At 34.5% G+C, this 18,995-nt stretch overlaps 1 protein-coding gene across 1 annotated transcript in view; it reads left to right on the forward strand.

Annotated features, from left to right (window-relative positions):
- Window positions 1–3,445: 3,445 nt before the first annotated feature.
- CERS3 (ceramide synthase 3) overlaps window positions 3,446–18,995 on the forward strand; it is an 88,698-nt gene continuing 73,148 nt past the window's right edge. The window contains exons 1-3 of the mRNA XM_044660128.1: window positions 3,446–3,618; window positions 8,911–9,028; window positions 17,986–18,104. Coding sequence (XP_044516063.1) covers window positions 3,446–3,618; window positions 8,911–9,028; window positions 17,986–18,104 — 410 coding nt within the window. The remainder of the gene's footprint in view (window positions 3,619–8,910; window positions 9,029–17,985; window positions 18,105–18,995) is intronic.

Genomic DNA, 18,995 nt, shown 5'->3' on the forward strand with positions numbered 1-18,995 from the left:
GAAAAAAAAATGTTATTTTTTAATGATGCTTTCTTGGCATTAAAAATTAAATGGGTGAGTTAATGTTTCACAGTGCCTACTGTGAGTAGTGATTTTTGAATATAATGTCTGTTTTTTAATGAATACAGACACACACATATATATAATTAATATAATCAGTATGAACTATTTATTCTTGACACCATTAGCTGACTGAAGGTTCTGTCTATTGACTCTCAAATATACCATTGTGAAAAAGACCGATTTAAATTTTAATTTTCTATCCCACCTGAAGTTTCATTTCAAGAGGGAAGGTACAATTGTTATACCTATTTTGCATGAGAGTTATTTGATCAATCTTTAATGTAATAGAAAGAATACATATTTTTTTTTTTTGAAATTCACCCAGGCCTTTTACCACTAGAGTTCGTGGTTAGAAGTATAGAATTGATCAGTTAAGAGATAAGCATACAGAGAGCCAATAACGTATTGAGGCATGTTTTCTGTGTGAGAAAAGTTTGACAACCATGCTCTTGGTGTCTAGTGCAGTTCTGATCTGACTTAAAAGGAGTCATCTTGCTCCAAGGTCACTTTCCAAAGCAGAAGGTCAATAGGGCTTATTTCTTGGTCAGCTATTAAGGGAGTTGGGTTTTCTCTGGAATAAACCCTACCTCTTACTTGTTTAAGTCAACTGGGTATTCTAGGGCTTCTGTATACTTGAAATAGCCTATTGTCCAATCAGACCTAATAAGACTTCTCTTGGCTTTGAAGATCCCCTGTGCTTGCCCTAAATTTGAAAGAATTTTTCAATGGGTTTATGAAAGTAAATTGGGGGGCGAAGGGGGGAAAGGGCGAAATCTCAAAACTAGTTCACTATCTTCATCTTCCTATTTAGGTAAAAAAAATAAAAATGATTCCTCATTCCTCTTATATTCAAGCAGTAGGGTTGTCCATTCTTTCTTTATCATGTCTTCCATAGTCTTTGGTTCCTGCCCATTTCCGTTATCATTATTTTAGTTCAGTGCCTTATTATTTCCTAACTCGACCATGAAGGTAGTCTCCATGCTGTCTTTCTTCAGCCAGTCTCTTCTCATCTCTATTTCATCCTGATAATAATTTTTTGTTCTAGAAAAAATAAAAATAAGGAACTCTAGACCAGCAGTTACTCTATGAAATATATAATCTCAGAGAATTTTCTGGAGGCCCATAATCCAATAGCCAGTATATCTCAGAAGTAGAACTTGAACCCAGATCTTCTTTGTTCCAAGACCAGCTTTCTATTTACTGTGTCATGTTGCCTCTAATAGACTGATTATTTTAAAATATTTTCTGTATTCATGCTAATTTAACATTCAATGACTTACTAGTGCTGGAAGGAAAAAGTCCAAACTCTTATCATTTAAAATTTTCCTTTTCTGACCTCAATTTATCTTTTCAAACCTGGTATCCCACTTAAAACTCATGTCCTAGTAGGATGATCCATACTCGTTTTATCTTGGATACAACTGAATCCTTCCTCTATGCCCTTGTCTTCTGCATTTTAGCTTTCTATCTGGAATACATTCCTACGTTTCCATGTAGGTAAATCCTTCAGGTATTAGCTCAAGCCTCACTTTTTCTGTGAATCCTTCTTTGTCCACTCTAACCTATAGGGATTCTTATCTCCTATGGATTCCCCTAGTCCTTAATCTTTCTATCACTCATTTGGCACTTGTATCCAGACTGGCATTGTCATAAACTTTTTCCTGGTAAATGACTTAAACCCACAACTAAATTCTAAGCCTTTTGAATGCAAGTTCCATGTTTTACCTTTTTATACTCTAGGGTTTAGTCCAGTCCTTGTAACTAGCAGGTATTCAATATTAATGGCTTTATTTTCATTATCTTTGCTTCCTCCTTAAACTGACAAATGTACTGTGTTAGAATTATTTCATGATTACTCTCTTTATGGTTACACTCCTCTTTGAAAAAAAATTACAGCAAAGACAGAGGTTCATTGAAAGGGAAAGTAGAGGCAATTAGGTAGCAAAGTGGATGGAGTGCCAGGCCTAGAGTTGGGTAGTTCTAGGTTCAAATCTGACCCTAGATATTTCCAAGCTGTGTGATTCTAGGCAAGTAACTTAACCTTGATTGCATAGCCCTTGCTGCTTTTCTGTCTTAGAATTAATATTAAGATAAAAGGTAAGGAGAAAGGAAGGAAAGATGAAGAAAGGGAAGGAGGAAGGGAGGGAGGGTAACAATTGCCCTAACATTGCATGTTTGGCTCTTTCCTGTTTGAGTGATTAGATTTTATTTGTTTGATTATGGAAAATATTACTATCTAAACACATCAATTGGCAAACATTAGATAAAAGTCAAAATGAACTAGGAGTTAACCAACCTGAATCCCTGAACTCTTAGCTTTTCTAGTGCCTTCATATAGGATGCTGGGTGACTCACCTTTACTTCTTTGGCCTAATTTCTTTAATAATAACTTAGAGGTGATAATAACTCCTGTCTTCTGTCTCCAAGGAAAATTTTGAAAAGTTAAAGCCTGCTTTCACTTTGAACTTGTTGGACATAGGAATTTCATAAGATGTGTTTTTTAAGTTGCCATGCTGTTGAGCCATCTATGAATGTAGTAAATGGCAGAGTATTTAGAATGAGGAGACCTGAATTGAATCCCTGCTTTAATGCTCGCTAGCTATGTGGTCTTGTCCAAGGTCACAAGTCACTTTCATTCATGACATTCAGTTCACTTATCTCTAAAATGAAGATGATAATACTCATACTACTTACCTCTTGGGTTGTGTGAGGAACCAGTTTTATAAACTTTAAAACACTAGATAAATAGGGATTTTTTGAGCTCTAAGTATAACATGAAAGTTGAATGAGTATTATGTGAGAGGCAGCATGGTGTAGTGGATAGAGAGCTGATAGAGAACTACAAAGCAGTCGTGTAGGTTCAAGTCTACCTCGAGTACATTGGTGGCGTATCTCTAGGGAAGTCACTTTCAGTGATCTGGTGTATCTCAGAACTCTCTGAAATGATAAATTACAGAGAAGGTACTAACTTCCATTGGTAGAAGTAATTTCTTTTTTTCTCTTGTTTTTATTTTTTATTCTGTAACTTAAGCAACAAATAAAATGAAAATCTCATTAAACAAAATAGAATAACAGGAGAAAGGATTAACCATGAAATCATGAATCTCTATTAATATACAGCTATTTTTTTCCATTTAGGTATGTAATTGTAATAAGTTGTCTCGCTTGCTATTGTTTCCTTGGGGACTTTCCTCTGTTCTCTAGAAGCAATTTCTTTATCCTGAAGTTCCCTATACCATTGAAATCACAGGTCCATAAAGTTTCATTCCAGTTGGTAATATCAGCTTAGATCTATCAGTGTGAGAGGAGAATTATATCTAGTTCACAGAATCTGATAAGAGTTTTTTAATGGTATTTCTTATTCTTTTTTTCCTTCCTTAGAATGCTTCAAACAATTAAAGATTGGTTCTGGTTGGAAGAATTGTGGCTTCCTCCAACAATAAAATGGTCAGATCTTGAAGACCATGATGGACTTGTATTTGTAAAACCTTCTCATTTATATATAACAATTCCCTATGCTTTCCTCTTGCTGATCATCAGATATTTTTTTGAAAGGTAAGTTACCTTCTAGTTTGTTTTGTTTCCTCCATCCACTCATTTCTTCTGTCTAAAAAAAGTAATCACTAATTTTATGAAGAAACAATTTTTGAAAAGTTTATGAATTAAAGTTACATCATCTATAAATTTAGCAAAAAGGAAAAACTGGCAAACATTCAAAATAGTAATAATCATAATCATAATAGCTAGCATTTATGTAGTTCTTTAAGGTTTGCAAAGTGCTTTATATTTTATCTCATTTGATCCTTATGACAGGGCTTTGAAGTAGATGCTATCATTATCTCTATTTTATAGATGAGGAAATGAGTCTGAAGGAGGTTATATGGCTTGCCCAGGATCATACAGTTACTAATGGATTTTATATCTCTACATGGATTTTATATCTATTACCAAAAGAAATTTTATAAGGGATATATATCATTGAAGGGAAGAACATAACAGTATTAGTGTGTATTTTTTCAAGTATTTTAAACCACTTACTCTTGTTTAATTTGATTTAATATTGTTTGCTATATGTAAATAGATTGAAATAAAGGCTCATTTTTCAATTTTAATCTGAATTTATCTAATCCCCTCTCTTATATAAGATGACCAGTTTCTCTAGGCTACTTGGTTAGCAGTGGGCGTTCCTTTATTTATTTATTTTTTCTAGTGTTAGCCCCAGTTCTGTCCCAGATTCTGTCTTCTTGCTCAACAACCATTTAGTTTCAGGACTGAAAATTATGACTTCTCTTAGATTACCAGAAACACGGAGACAGAAATTTGGAAGGGAGAAAAAGAAGGCAATTTACAAATTGATTAAAAAGATGGTGTTTAGATTTAAGATTTCATTCAAAATTTTAAGGACTTCTGGTCCATGGTTAGCATTTCCAGTCAGTATGCCTTGATACTTGTATGACTTCTCAGGACCATTTTAATATGTAATAAAATAATAATAATAGCAAGAATTTTATAGCTCTTTAAGGTTTGCAAAGTGCATTACAAATATTATCTCATTTTCTTTTCATGTCAACCCTGGGAGTTAGATACTATTATTTTTCTCTAGTAATACATTATTATATTTCCCCCAATTATACATAGAAATAATTTTTGACATTTCTTTTCTTTTCTTTTTTTTGAATTTTAAATCACCTCTTATTTTTTTAACATTTAATAATATTTATTTTTTTTTAAAGTTAACATGGTTACATGATTCATGCTCTTACTTTACCCTTCACCCCTTGACCTCCCCCCACCATAGCTGATGTGCATTTCCACTGTTTTTAACATGTGTCATTGATCAAGACCTATTTCCAAATTGTTAATACTCGCATTGGTGTGGTAGTTTCGCGTCAACATCCCCAATCATGTCTGCCTCAACCCATGTGTTCAAGCAGTTGCTTTTCTTCTGTGTTTTCACTCCTGTAGTTCTTCCTCTGAATGTGGGTAACATTCTTTTCCATAAATCCCTCAGAATTGTCCTGGGTCATTTCATTGCTGCTAGTACAGACATCCATTACATTCGATTTTACCACAGTGTATCAGTCTCTGTGTACAATGTTCTTCTGGCTCTGCTCCTTTCACTCTGCATCAATTCCTGGACGTCTTTCCAGTTCATATGGAATTCCTCCAGTTTATTATTCCTTTTAGCACAATAGTATTCCATCACCAGCATATACACAATTTGTTCAGGCATTCCCCAATTGAAGGACATACCCTCCTTTTCCAGTTTTTTGCTACCACAAAGAGCACAGCTATAAATATTTTCATACAAGTCTGTTTATCTATGATCTCTTTGGGGTACAAACCCAACAATGGTATGGCTGAATTAAAGGGCAGGCACTCTTTTATAGCCCTTTGAGCAAGTTCCAAATTGCCATTCAGAATGGTTGGATCAGTTCACAACTCCACCAGCAATGCATTAATGTCCCAATTTTGCCACATCCCCTCCAGCATTCATTACTCTCCCCTGCTGTCATTTTAGCCAATCTGCTAGGTGTGAGGTGATACCTCAGCCTTGTTTTGATATGCATTTCTCTAATGATTAGAGATTTAGAATACTTTCTCGTGTGCTTATTGATACTTTTGATTTCTTTATCTGAAAATTGCCTATTCATGTCCCTTGCCCATTTATCAATTGGGGAATGGCTTGATTTTTTATACAATTGATTTAACTCCTTGTATACTTGAGTAATTAGACCTTTGTCAGAGTTTTTTGTTATAAAGATTTTTTCCCCAATTTGTTGTTTCTCTTCTGATTTTGGCTGCATTGTTTTTGTTTGTACAAAAGCTTTTTAATTTAATATTATCAAAATAATTTACTTTACATTTTGTAATTTTCTCTAACTCTTGCTTGGTTTTAAAATCTTTCCTTTCCCAGAGATCTGACAAGTATAAAATTCTGTGTTCACTTAACTTATTTATAGTTTCCCTCTTTATATTCAAGTCATTCACCCATTCTGAATTTATTTTGGTGTTGGGTATGAGATATTGATCTAAACCTAATCTCTCCCATATTGTTTTCCAAATTTCCCAGCAGTTTTTGTCAAATAGCAGATTTTTTTCCCAAAAATTGGGCTCTTTGGGTTTATCATACATTGACATTTGTTTTCTGACATTTCCTGATTCAAATTCTCTCCCTGCTTGCCTACCCTGTCCCCTCCCTAGTAAGTAATAGTAAGTAATTTGTTATAGATTATACACATGCTATCTATCATCCATTATATATTTCCATATTCATCTTGTTGTGAAAGAGACATATATCACACATATGAGAAAAAACTCATGAAGGAAATAAAATGAAAAATGGTATACTTCAATCTGCATTCAGACTCCATCAGTTCCTTCTATGGCAGTAGAAAGCATTTTTCATCATGAAGTCTCTGGAGTTGTTTTGGATTCCTGCATTGCTGATGATAAGTCATTCACAGTTAACCATTATACAATATTGGTGATACTGTGTACGATGGTCTCCTGGTTCTGCTCACTTCACTTTGCATTTTCAATGATACCTTTATGCCTCTAGGACAAAAACATAAACCCTATTTTGAGTTTTCAAAAGCCCTACACATCATAGCCCCAGTCCATTTCAGCCTCACTGGACTTTGCTTCTTCTCCCACATTGTACATTCAAGGCAAACTGATCTTCTCTGTGTTCCTTATGCAATTCACTCCATTTCTTTTCTTTTCCACTAGCCATTACTCATTTCTAAAATTCTCTCTTTCCTTACCTCCACCTAATAGAAACTCTCTCTAACATTTAATTAGTGCCTCGTCAATGAATTAGTTTAGAAGAATGTAAATATATACTTACATAAATATATTCTAAAATTTGTGATATATTTCTATCATCCTTATTCACAAATTAACAAATAATTTATTTTGTGATGTTTTTAGTATGTTAGAGGTAGAAAAAACTGAAATGGAAGATTATATTGTTTCATTTTCTCCACTTCTTTCATTTTAAGAATGCTATTTTCAGTTCTTTTTTTTTTTTGATCTATTTTTTTTTGTTAAATAATTTTTTATTTTTAGAAAAATTTTCCATGGTTGCATAAGTCATGTTTTTACTTTTCCCTTCACCCCAACCCCCCCCCCCAATTGCCAAATTGCATTTCCACTGGTTTTATTATGTGTGGTCAGTCAAGACTTATTTACACATTATTGATAGTTACATGGGTGCGGTCTTTTCAGGTCTACATCCCCAATCATGTCCTCATCAACCCAAGTGTCCAAGCAGTTGTTTTTCTTCGGTGTTTCTACTCCTGTAGTTCTTCCTCTGAATGTGGGTAGTGTTCCTTTCCATAAATCCCTCAGAATTGTCTTGGGTCATTGCATTGCTGCTAGTACAGAAGTCCATTACATTCGATTTTACCACAGTGTATCAGTCTCTGTGTACAATGTTCTTCTGGCTCTGCTCCTTTCACTCTGCATCAATTCCTGGAGGTCTTTCCAGTTCACATGGAATTCCTCCAGTTTATTATTCCTTTGAGCACAATAGTATTCCATCACCAACATATACCACAATTTGTTCAGCCATTCCCTAATTGAAGGACATACCCTCCTTTTCCAGTTTTTTGCCACCACAAAGAGCACAGCTATAAATATTTTTGTGCAAATCTGTTTATCTGTGATCTCTTTGGGGTACAATCCCAGCAATGTTCTTAACTCTGGGCACATTCATTGAACAAAAAGAAACTTGCCTTTTATTATTATCTTGGTCTGATCCTGTAATTTTTATTGGTTTAAGGCAGGGGTCCGCAACCTTTTTGGCTGCGAGAGCCATAAATGCCTGGGGAAGGAGGAGGATGGAAGGCGCTGGAATCTGGGGTGGGGGCTGAAGGACCCCCTGGGGCACAACCTGGGGCTCTGCTGGGACTGGCAGGTCAGGAGGTGGAGCCAGATATGGCTCAAGAACCATACCTTTGCAGACCCCTGGTTTAAGGGGACCTCCAATTTCATTGGCAAATTGATACAGTGAAAAACACAATATTTGAAATTAGAAGCTTCAGATCCCAACTCTGCTACTTATAGCCTGTATGACTTTGGGCAATTCAATTAACTTCTCTGGTCCTTAGTCTTAACTGCAAAATGAAAGGGTTGGTCTCCATTATACGGTGGAAAAAAGCCTGGAAACTGAACCAGAAGAGTAAGGTTCAAATTTAAGTCTGGCTATTTACTAACTACCTGACCTTGGGTAAGTCATTTGAGCTTTAATTTCCTCATCTATAAAATGAAGAAGTTGGAGGTGATTGTCTTTAGTAGCTATTGTCTGGTATCCTTTTTATATGATGTTATGAACTTAAAAATTGTATATATATGCTTTATGTCATCAATTCATAACTAGGTACAGTATGCCTTTGTCTCATGGTTTCATGTAGTGAGCTTGGATATAAATCCTTTGCATATCTTTTTTTGGTTTCATTTTATATGTTTTTCATTTTTCACTCATTTCCTAAATTTTCTGAGGGAGCAACAATTAATTAATTAAACATTAAGGTGATACTGTCCATTTATTCCAGCTCCTCTTTAGTTTATGAGTCATTGGATAAGATTTCGCCTGTACCAGAGATACAGATGCTAATATCTTAGTATTTTAATGTTGGATTTTTTTTCCTTTTTAAGGTACTGCTTTTGTATAAGTTGCAAAATATTTCTTTTTCTGCACTTCTGCTTTTCAGATGTTTGATCCAGGCAAAGTCAGCAATAATACAAACAAATAATTAACCTTTTATTAGAATCAGAAAATTATAATTTTTGTTATCATTGAGGGCTAAGCTCTACATTTTCTTTTCTTTTATATTCTTACAGGTTTGTTGCTATACCGTTAGCAAAGGCTTTTGGCATAAATGAGAAAGTCTCAAAGAAGATTCAGCACTGTCCTATCTTAGAGAAGTTTTTCATCCAATCCACCAGGCATCCTTCCCAAGTAAGCATATTAATTCTTAGCAGATAATTTTTGGATTAGAAAACCTCAGCCTTAATGTTTCAATCAGACATCTATAGTTTACCTCATCTGCTTAAGAATTCTGTTCCAGTTGACCTGGGAATGATTTGATTCATTTGGACTTATTTCATTATCCTACTGATGGGGCACATAGCATTCAAAACAAAACATAGAATTATATCTAAATGCTAATAGTTGATATAACATAAATGCCAAGGAATGTTAAGGTCAATATCTTTAATAGTATGAGCACAAATTATACTGATGAGAAAGGGACATTCTTTGAACAAAATTAATTGGAACTTATCCAAGATTTCATGCTTTTGATTTGCAATGATGGCACAGAAACTCATTGAACTCTGGACCAGACCTTTTATGGCATGGGTCCTGTGACTTAATTGGTTGTGGAAAGAATCCATGATGTTAGTCATGACTGACTCTACTGGTGAAAATGAATAAAGAGTAAATTCAGACAGAGCAATTTCAAGACTGTATTATTCTTTGTCTTGTAAGTCTTCATATAAGTCTGGAGGATGATAACACAACAGTCTTTAAGGAGGACTTAAAGACTTCTTAATGACTTCTGAAAGTAGAGTGACACACTGCAGAATAAATGATATTAGGCAGGTCTGAGACAGTTTCCTCTACCAAGTTGCTCTGGGATATCCTTAGTCCCTTGAACCACCCTTTTATTTTGACTGTTTATTTGATGGTAATAAGGCACATTCATAATGGTTTGATTTCCAGTTCACACAGTCCTTAAATTCTACAGGTGTAAAGGAATATCTATTTTTAGAAATTAATATATGCAGAATTTCTAAAATTTGCTAATCCTGATGGCAATACTTCTTTATCTGAATAGTATGAGCAACAGAAACTATTCCTTTAAGTTCTGTGACAGGCATTGTTAAAGTGTTACACCATTATAAATGCTAAATTTGGCTTGTTCAAAGAAGCCATATATGGAATTAATTTTGAACGCCATATACAAGGCAATTTCTTAACATATCATCAATAAATTGGCAAATATACATGCTATTGAAGCAACATGGAGTGTCCTAGCAATATAAACAATTTCATTATCAGGCTATTGATTATAAATATAGAATTTATCTAAAACAAAGAATTGATGGTAATGGAAAGAAATGTGCTTTCATTAGCCCTAAAAGTTAATTGAAGTTCTTTGTTAACTGCAAAGAGATATTACAGCATAGAGTACCAGACCTGGAGTTGGGAGGACCAGGGTTCAAATCTGGATTCAGACATCTACTTGTGCAACCCCAGGCAAGCTACTTAACCCTGATTGCTTAGCCCTTGCCACTCTTCTGTCCTAGAATTGGTACTTAGATAGAAGAAGGTAAGAATTTTTTTCAAAGAGATATTATAGCATATCTTTAGGTACCTCATATACCCACATATACATTTGAAGTCTTCTATCTTGCATACTTAAGAGAAGCATATTCAGTCTAAAAATTTCATTAATTGGTCTAACTGGTGTAAAAAAGAGGAGTTGACATTTGTATAGTGCTTCAATGTTTGCAAAACATTTCACATACATTATCTTATTTGATCCCTGTAATAACCCTGTAAGGTAAATGCTATTGTTGTCCATATTTTATGAATGAGGAAATCCTAATTCTGAATTAGTGACATGGAAGAAATCTTTGGCTTCTTAAAAAGTATAGCAGTGGTATACCAACTAAGCTCTCGTTAATTTTGCCATACTTGAAGTGTTTTTAGAGAACTATCTAACAATTTATGTAGCCTAAACCAGGCAGAGGTGATTTACTCCAACTTTAGTTTATCATAGCTAAATCCAAGAAATTGTGACAATGAAAACTGGTGGATTTTTTTGTTTGCTTTCTTGGAAAGTGGCAATTCCTCTGATTAGTTCTAATAGCTATAGACCATAGAAATCACATCATCTAGTGAGAACACAGTTTTAGTATGTATCAGTAGTCCTGAATCCTTTAGAAGGATTCTATTCTGACTCTGTGGCTAGCTTTAGGTCATTTTTACTGTGAAAAAGATAATGATTTCTGGGAAGGGTATCATATTAGCTTATTATGTAGGTGGGGCACTAATATTTTATTATAAAACAAGGCAAACTAGTGTCAAGATTTCCTAAATCATAATCCATGGAGAAATAACCAACTTGCTGTTATCTCAATCATGATTATAACCTTGTTGGTGTTTGGCTTCTCATTTTTAATTGAAGATTATAAATTTCACATGTGTTTTTGCTATTATAAATAGTCATAATAAATCATGTCAATGGAATGCAATTTTTATATATCTTTTCATAGAAAAAAAAGAACCAAGCAACATGCATAAAGTAGGGACTATTTCAGAAGAGGATTTCTTTTCAGGACCTGAATCCATTTGGAACTTTAAAAATTCAGTTGGTTTTAACTTTAACTTTTGACTTGAAGGAGAATGCTGTGCTATTAAACATTTGCCCTATTTAAATGACTTGAAGCTAGACACCAACTCTAAAACAAGTTACTAAAAATAATAAATCATAAATTAATGTGGTATGTTACACTCCTGGGATTTGATATGAATAAGTAAAAGTAAATATAAATGGTAAAAATAAAACAATGAGACAAATACATTTGCTATCAAAAAATATAAAAGATACTTAAAATTTTACCCAAAGGAAAACCTTGCAAATTAGCTGAACAACAACATAATAATTAAAGAAAAAAATTTCCAAAAAGAATATTCTATTTATAGAATCACAGAATTTTAGAGTTATATGGGATGTTAGGGATTATCCAGTCCATTCCCTTCATTTTGCAGATAGGAAATGGAATCATAGAAGACATAATTTTATTAGGTCATATAGGTGGAAGGGTCAATCAGAATTCTCATGCTCTTTTCCTTATACTATGACTCTTATCAGTAAAGATTCCCCCATTCTTCTTACCACATCACACACACACACACACACACACGCACGCACGCACGCACGCACAGAGGATAGGTAGTAAAATTAAGAAAATAAAGTAGTGTTTACTGTACACAGTATAAATTACTTGACAGTTAATTATTTAATATAGCTCTAAATAGTATCATAGGTAATAGAATAAGACACAAGCCCTGTAACTTGAATTATGGTCTCTTGAATTATAGTAGAAGGAACTTCTGTAGTCCTAGAGAAGACTGATTAGTAATACAAATGAGTGAAGTTCAGGGACTAACAGAATAACATAAAAAACATGTATTAAGGTATAGTATATATCTCTCAAGAGCTACAGTGCAAACAGTTGTTCTGCCACACCAAGAAAGTGACAGGGGGCTAACTGATATCACAAATTTCTTTTGTGAAATCAATGGGTTATTTCTGTATCATCAGACTATAAGCTATGTGTATGGGTTAATAAAAAATGACTATAGTTTTATACTATTGGAACTTAGGAGAACAGAATATAATAAACCAGTAGTTCATAATGAATGATCTATCAATATGTTGATACATGGCATCAAAAAGAGATTCAAAATACTTTTGCATATTAGTTTGGAAAAGATTATATAGCTAAAACTGGCAAATTTATAGGGGGAGAGTGCAAGGTTATTTGTTGGGTGTAACCAAAAGTTTTGTTGTGATGATTCAGGATAGAATTATTGCTCCTAAAAAGTATTGCATATATATATTATGAAAAATTTGGCAATACATACAAATTGTGTATGATGTGGCTTTGTGATTAGTGGCAATGGAACAAGTCATGCACCAGTTTGGCTGCCATGGATTGCACTCATATTATAATAATACTAAAATCATACATATCAGGCAGTTCTCAAATTTGAGTTGATAAATTAACTCAGCATTTAACACATATGAACATAAGAAACAAAATATATAGGTAGAGGTATATGTGCATACATATATATGTAATGTGTTTATATATATTAATGTAACTATTTCAAGATGTATTGGGATAGAGCCATAATAATAGACCAACAATCCTAGCCAACAGATCAAACATTCTGCTATTGGATAAAACTAATAATGCAATGGAACTTATTGTGCTAGATGTTTTGCTTTTATAAAACATCAAAAACCTCTGTACCCCTAAAACCAACAAAACCCCTCAGTCTCCAATTCATAAGTGGGCTGCTCTGATAAGAGTTAAAATGAATGTGGAAATAATAGTGGCTAACATTTACATAGGGCTTTGAGATTTGCAAAGTGTTTTATATGCTATCTCATATGATTTTCATAGAAACCCTATTGCTTGGAGTCACATAGGGAATGTGTTTGAGGGAGGATTTGAATTCAGGTCTCCTTGTGTTCAAATATAGTAATATATCCATTATTTTAAATACTGGTTTCAAATGAAAGAACATCAAAATAAAGGGAGTCATCTTGAATATAAAGGTGATTTTATGTATAAATATGTAAAGGTATTGTAGTTGTACTATAATTGTGGTATTAGTTCAAAAGTTCATATTCTATGTTCTTTAAATATATTTTGCTCACATGTTTTACTATAGCAAGAATATGGTGCAGTAGAAAGAGCTCTCTTCTTCCCATCTTGAATCTTGGGTGAACCAATTCAACCTACACAATTGTCTTCTTTTGAATTCTTGGTTTCCTTATATCTCCAATTATACCTAGCCAAGCCTCAACCTTGAATCACTCCCACCAAATGTTGCCTATTAGCCAGTATACATTTGCTACAGAAGAAAGATGGAGAAAGCCATGTAACCATCCTGAACGGGTCCAGTACGAATTTGTGCTTTAGAATATCAACTGGGTCCTCACTGCTACTAGACAGTGCTATTATACCTCCCTTATCGACTCACTATTCCATTCTCCACAGCAGCTCTTTAAACTTCCCATGGCTCCCTTCCTCTCACTCTCTCAGCTGAGAACTTTGCTTCATATTTTTCAGAAAAAAAATTGAGACCATTTCCCATGAGCTACTTCTCTCCCTTTCCTATCTCCTATCACCTAGATGTCTTCAGCCACTGTCTCTACTCTTGTCTCATGGGATGAAGTGGCCTTACTCCTCACCCAGGCTAACCCTTCTATTTGTTCAAACATTCCCATTCTATCCTGTTTTATCCAAGGGATTGCCTCCTCTTTCAGATCCACTTCTTTTTTTTTTTTTTAACTCTTATCTTCTGACTTAGAATCAAGAACTATGTTTTGTTTCTAAGGCAGAAGAGCAGTAAAGGGTAGGCATTTGAGGTTAAGTAACTTGCTCAGGGTCATACAGGTAGGAAATGTCTGAGGTCAGATTTGAATCCAGGACCTCCTCAGGTCTGGCTTTCTCCACTCATTTTCAATCTTTCCCTCTCCACTGGCTCATTTCCTACCTTTTAAAACATTCCTGTGTCTTCCCAATCCAAAAAATCCCACCTCCTTCTGGTTCCTTTTATCTCTGCTAACTATTATCCTATATCTTATCTGTCCTTTGTAGCTAAACTCCTTGGGAAGGCTGTCTACAGTAGGTGCCTTCACTTTCTCTGGGAGTGCTCCAGGGCAATGAGAGTTTAAGTGAGTTGCAGAGGGTTGCCATAGTCAGAGTGTGTGTCCAGATGGGACTTGAACTCCATCTTCCTGACTGAAGCTAGCCTTCTATATAATATACTAAATCGCCTCTGCCATTCATGATGTACTAAGTACAACTGGGATTTTAGGCTTTTAGAACACAGATATCATTGTCTACCATGCTGAGGCTTCCTACTCAATTTCACAATGCCTGTAATAATGGACAGTCAATGTATTTGTTAAGTTAATTAACAGCAGTAATTCTACATGCTTGTCATCATGAGAAGGACATTTCTATTCCAATAATAAATTATTGTAGTGTACTTAACAAAAAATATTGGCACTGCTAGGATAGTTTACAATACCATATAATTTATGTCTTTCCAAGCTAAAAAAAATATTGTTAATAGTATAAAACAATCTTTAAACTATTGATCTTTACCATTGTAACATCCCTCATGAATCCTGCTTCTCTCTTCTGACACTGACACTATCCTGGTAGAGATTCTCATTGCCTCATACATTTAGGCAACTGGTAAACTTTACCAGGTAAAGCATCTTGCTGCTAGGTCTCCCTGACTCGAGTCTCTCAGTACGCTAGTCCATTCTCTACTTAGTTTTCAGATTGGTCTTCCTAGATTTGATGAGGTAATCTCCCCTATTTAATAAACACCAATGGGTCTATCTTACCTCTTTAATCAAAATAAATCTTCTGACTTTTAAAGCCCTTCAAACCTGTCCTCTTCCTGTTTTTCCAGTCTTCTTACACCTTATTCCTCTCAGCCCTTAAATATTCTGCAATCCAGTGACATTGGCACATTAGCTTCCTTTCTGTTCCTTGAACAAGATACTTCCTCTCCCAGCTTCCTGCATTTTCACTGGCAATTCCCCACATCAGGAGTTCCCTTTCTCCTAATCTTTACTTTTTGGCTTCCCTGATTTCCTTTAAGTCCCAGTGAGTCTCACTTTAGTGCAGGGGTGGCTCTTGAGCCATATCTGGCACTTTTGAGGGCCAGATATGGCTCTTTCTGCAGGAGCCATAAAGTCAATTTTTTTTTTTCAGGCACTGTTACAGGAGCCGCACTGTGAGCACTGTACGGCTCTCACGAAATTACATTTTAAAAAATGTAGCGCTTATGGCTCTCACAGCCAAAAAGGTTGCTGACCCCTGCTCTAGTGCCTTCTCTCAGATATCATCTCCATATAATCCTGTTCATATTTTGTTTGTACATAGTGTCAACATGGATTTCTGGATGATTCAGTTTACCCTTACTTTTGAGAAACCCTAGTACTAAGCACACCTATTTTGATTTGAATGTTAAGCACCTTTTTGTTTTGGAGGCTTCTTTATTGGATGAAACTTTCCTCTCAGGAAGCCCAGCTCCTGAGTTTGACCTTTATCTTTAATTTTTTACAACTGATTATTCTCTAATACAATAGCTGCTGAATGTTAGGAGGTCTACACACCGCTTTGTGTCTTTGTGTCTTTGTAAGCTTCCCAAAAGAGTGTAAGAGACTCTCAGGTCCAGTATCTCTTTGGAGTTTGCAATAAGAGCTGTGTCTTCTCCCAGGAATACAGTTCCCAGAGTCTCAGATCAGAACCTTTGATTCTGTATGGAATTTCATTTATGACTCTGTGTGGTGCCCAGATTAATGAGCCTATCCCTTTATTTGATTAAAGAATGGGTTTTCTGACTACTTGGAAGTTCTGTATTTATTTCCAAGTTAACAATAGTTTTTTTTGCATTACTCTGTGAGTTCCTTTAGAGCAATGACTGTTTCCCCCCTTTTTCTTTATCACTTAGGCATTACCTGGGACATAGTAAGTACTTCATAAATGTTTATTGACTGACTTTAAAATTCACCTATTCCACATGAACATTACATCATACTGCAAACCATATCAAACAAGTTGATGAGATTCACTCTATTTTCTCAGAGGCTAAAATGTATCATATTAATGAATGGGCAGTTCCCCCCCCCAAAAAAAAAACCAAAAAAACCATATCCTGACTCCTTTTTTGTTTGTAAAAATAATTTTGAGAAAATGAATAAATGCTTCTGAAAAGCTAGTTAATTTATTGTCTCCTTTTTTGACTGATGCTATATCTGCCACTGCTAAATTTTTATATCCCCTATTTCTTGCTTGGAGTGGAAAGAAAGTGGGTAGAGTGTTTTATTTGGAGCCAGAGAACCTGAATTCAAATTCCATTGTGTAACTTTGGGCAAGTCACTTACTCCCCTCTGTGCCTCAGTTTCCTTATGTATAACATGAAGGGGTTAAACTAAATGACTTCTAAGGCTCTTCTAAACTCTAAATCTTTAACATGTCAAATCACTTAATTTCTCAGGGCCTTAACTTCCTCATCTGTAAATGAGAACGTTGAACTAGACAATGTACAAGATCCTTTATAGTTTTAAATCTCTGTTCATTGTGTGACTTCTCTGGGTTTCAGTAACAGTACCTGTGAAGGAGTAATTGAACATCATAACTCTTAAGTGTTTCTTAAAGCTTAAAAAAATTCTTATTCTAAGTATACTTACCTCTTGGTTATTTTCCCTAAAATGTGAAAATATTACAGATAGCTAAAAAACATTGTACAATCTTCCAATAGTTTAAATTTGCCTTTGCAATGAATGATTCTTTTCTACTATTTTGTTATTTTTATCCTAATACTTCTCTTAAGTTGCCTTAGAAAAAGATACTATAGTTTTGAAAACTCTATGAACCTTCTTATGCCCAAAGGGGTCATATTATACTCATTCTTTAATTTGCACAAGTATTTCAAGGATCCATGATTTAATTGATGTGGACATTCCTTTAACAATGCAGATTATAACCTTTCAGTGACTTAGGAGATAGTTTTTGAAAGTTGTGACTGAAGAATTTATCACTTTTGGCAAAAATGCTTCTCTAGTCTAAGAAAAAAATCATCTTACTAAAACTAAACTCAAAACTTTCCCAGGCTTTATGTCACTTGCCAGATTATGTATTAACCTGATAACCTTTGAGAAGCAGGACCATTAGAATCTCAAGATAGGGCATTTGATGAATACCATAATGTTCATTCAAAACTGCAAATTATTTACCTGGCTTTTGCAGCACAGTTTTTTTTATGTTCTTTAAAATGATGGCAAACTCATTTTGTACTCCAACATGTATTTTTAGAAATTATTATTAGATTATAAATGGTAAGTATTGAAGGGACACCTTATTTTTAGACTCTCAGAGATGCTTGTTTCAAGTACTATCAGCAATAATTAAATTTTTCTGAGCTCATAACTGAAAGTGTCTGTCTCAAAGTTATGTAGCAGATTGCTAAAACAGTTTGCCTTAGTTCTACCATGATTCACATTTGGCCCTGCTGCTTCTTAATTGCCCTCTATATTAACTTACTGTTGATAAACTATTCATTCAATTTGTTCTGTCCCTTTTCAGAGTGATCTATATGGTCTAGCAAAGAAGTGTAACCAGACTGTGGAAGAGGTTGAAATATGGTTTAGGAGACGGCGTAATCAAGAGAGACCTTGCAGACTAAAGAAATTCCAGGAAGCTTGGTAAGAAGGAAACTGGAAGCATGAATAGTTCTGTAGTTCTATGCATATGTACATATCCTAAAGATTAGGATGTCACAGACACATACATATACACACACACACACATACATACATACATTTTTTTCAACCAGTTCATCTATTCAAGGGGTCAGTGCTTACTCTCTGTATTTGCTAATGAATAATTTAGAACTCCATTTAATTGTAATATGTAAACATATTACAATTGTCAGCACAGATTATTTAGGGGGAAGTTCTGTTTTTTCTTCAGAATATGTTAGGATGATATCTGCTTTTGTCTGAATCAGAAACTTATCCCATCATCTCCAGGTGGGTTGATGAGAAGATTTATCCTGTCATATTAGAACACAAGTTGGGCTAGAGCCTTGAGTTGAATTCTTGCAACAGAGATATGTACTGAAATAGTCACTGAATAGTAGTACTAAAATAGTTTATCTGGGCAGTAAAGTTCTACTAGATTATTTTTATTAATTAGACATGGCCATTTCTATGCAAAATGTCATTGAATTTCAGAATATATCAACTCTTAAAGTTATAGACACTTTACCCATACAAAAATGATTCAAAAAACACTCTCTTCATTTTCCCCCTTTACTTTGATCCAAAACGTTTCTTTCTTGTTAAGAAAAATTGTTGGTAGCTTGCTCTTTTTAAAAAGTAAACCCCTTCCCAACTAGAGAATGATCCTTTATAATAAAGTATAAAAAGAAGCTCAAAACTAATACATCAACCTAGTCTGACATTATTTTAAATTTTCCATGTTTATGCCCCATCCCTTCCCATCCCCACTGCTGCAAATAAAAAGGAGGCAAATGTATTCCAAAAGTATTATTTGGCCCCTTAATCATTGTAATTACACAATGTTCAGTTTTT

This window comes from Gracilinanus agilis, chromosome 2 (assembly GCF_016433145.1).
Source record: "Gracilinanus agilis isolate LMUSP501 chromosome 2, AgileGrace, whole genome shotgun sequence".
NCBI lineage: Eukaryota > Metazoa > Chordata > Mammalia > Didelphimorphia > Didelphidae > Gracilinanus > Gracilinanus agilis.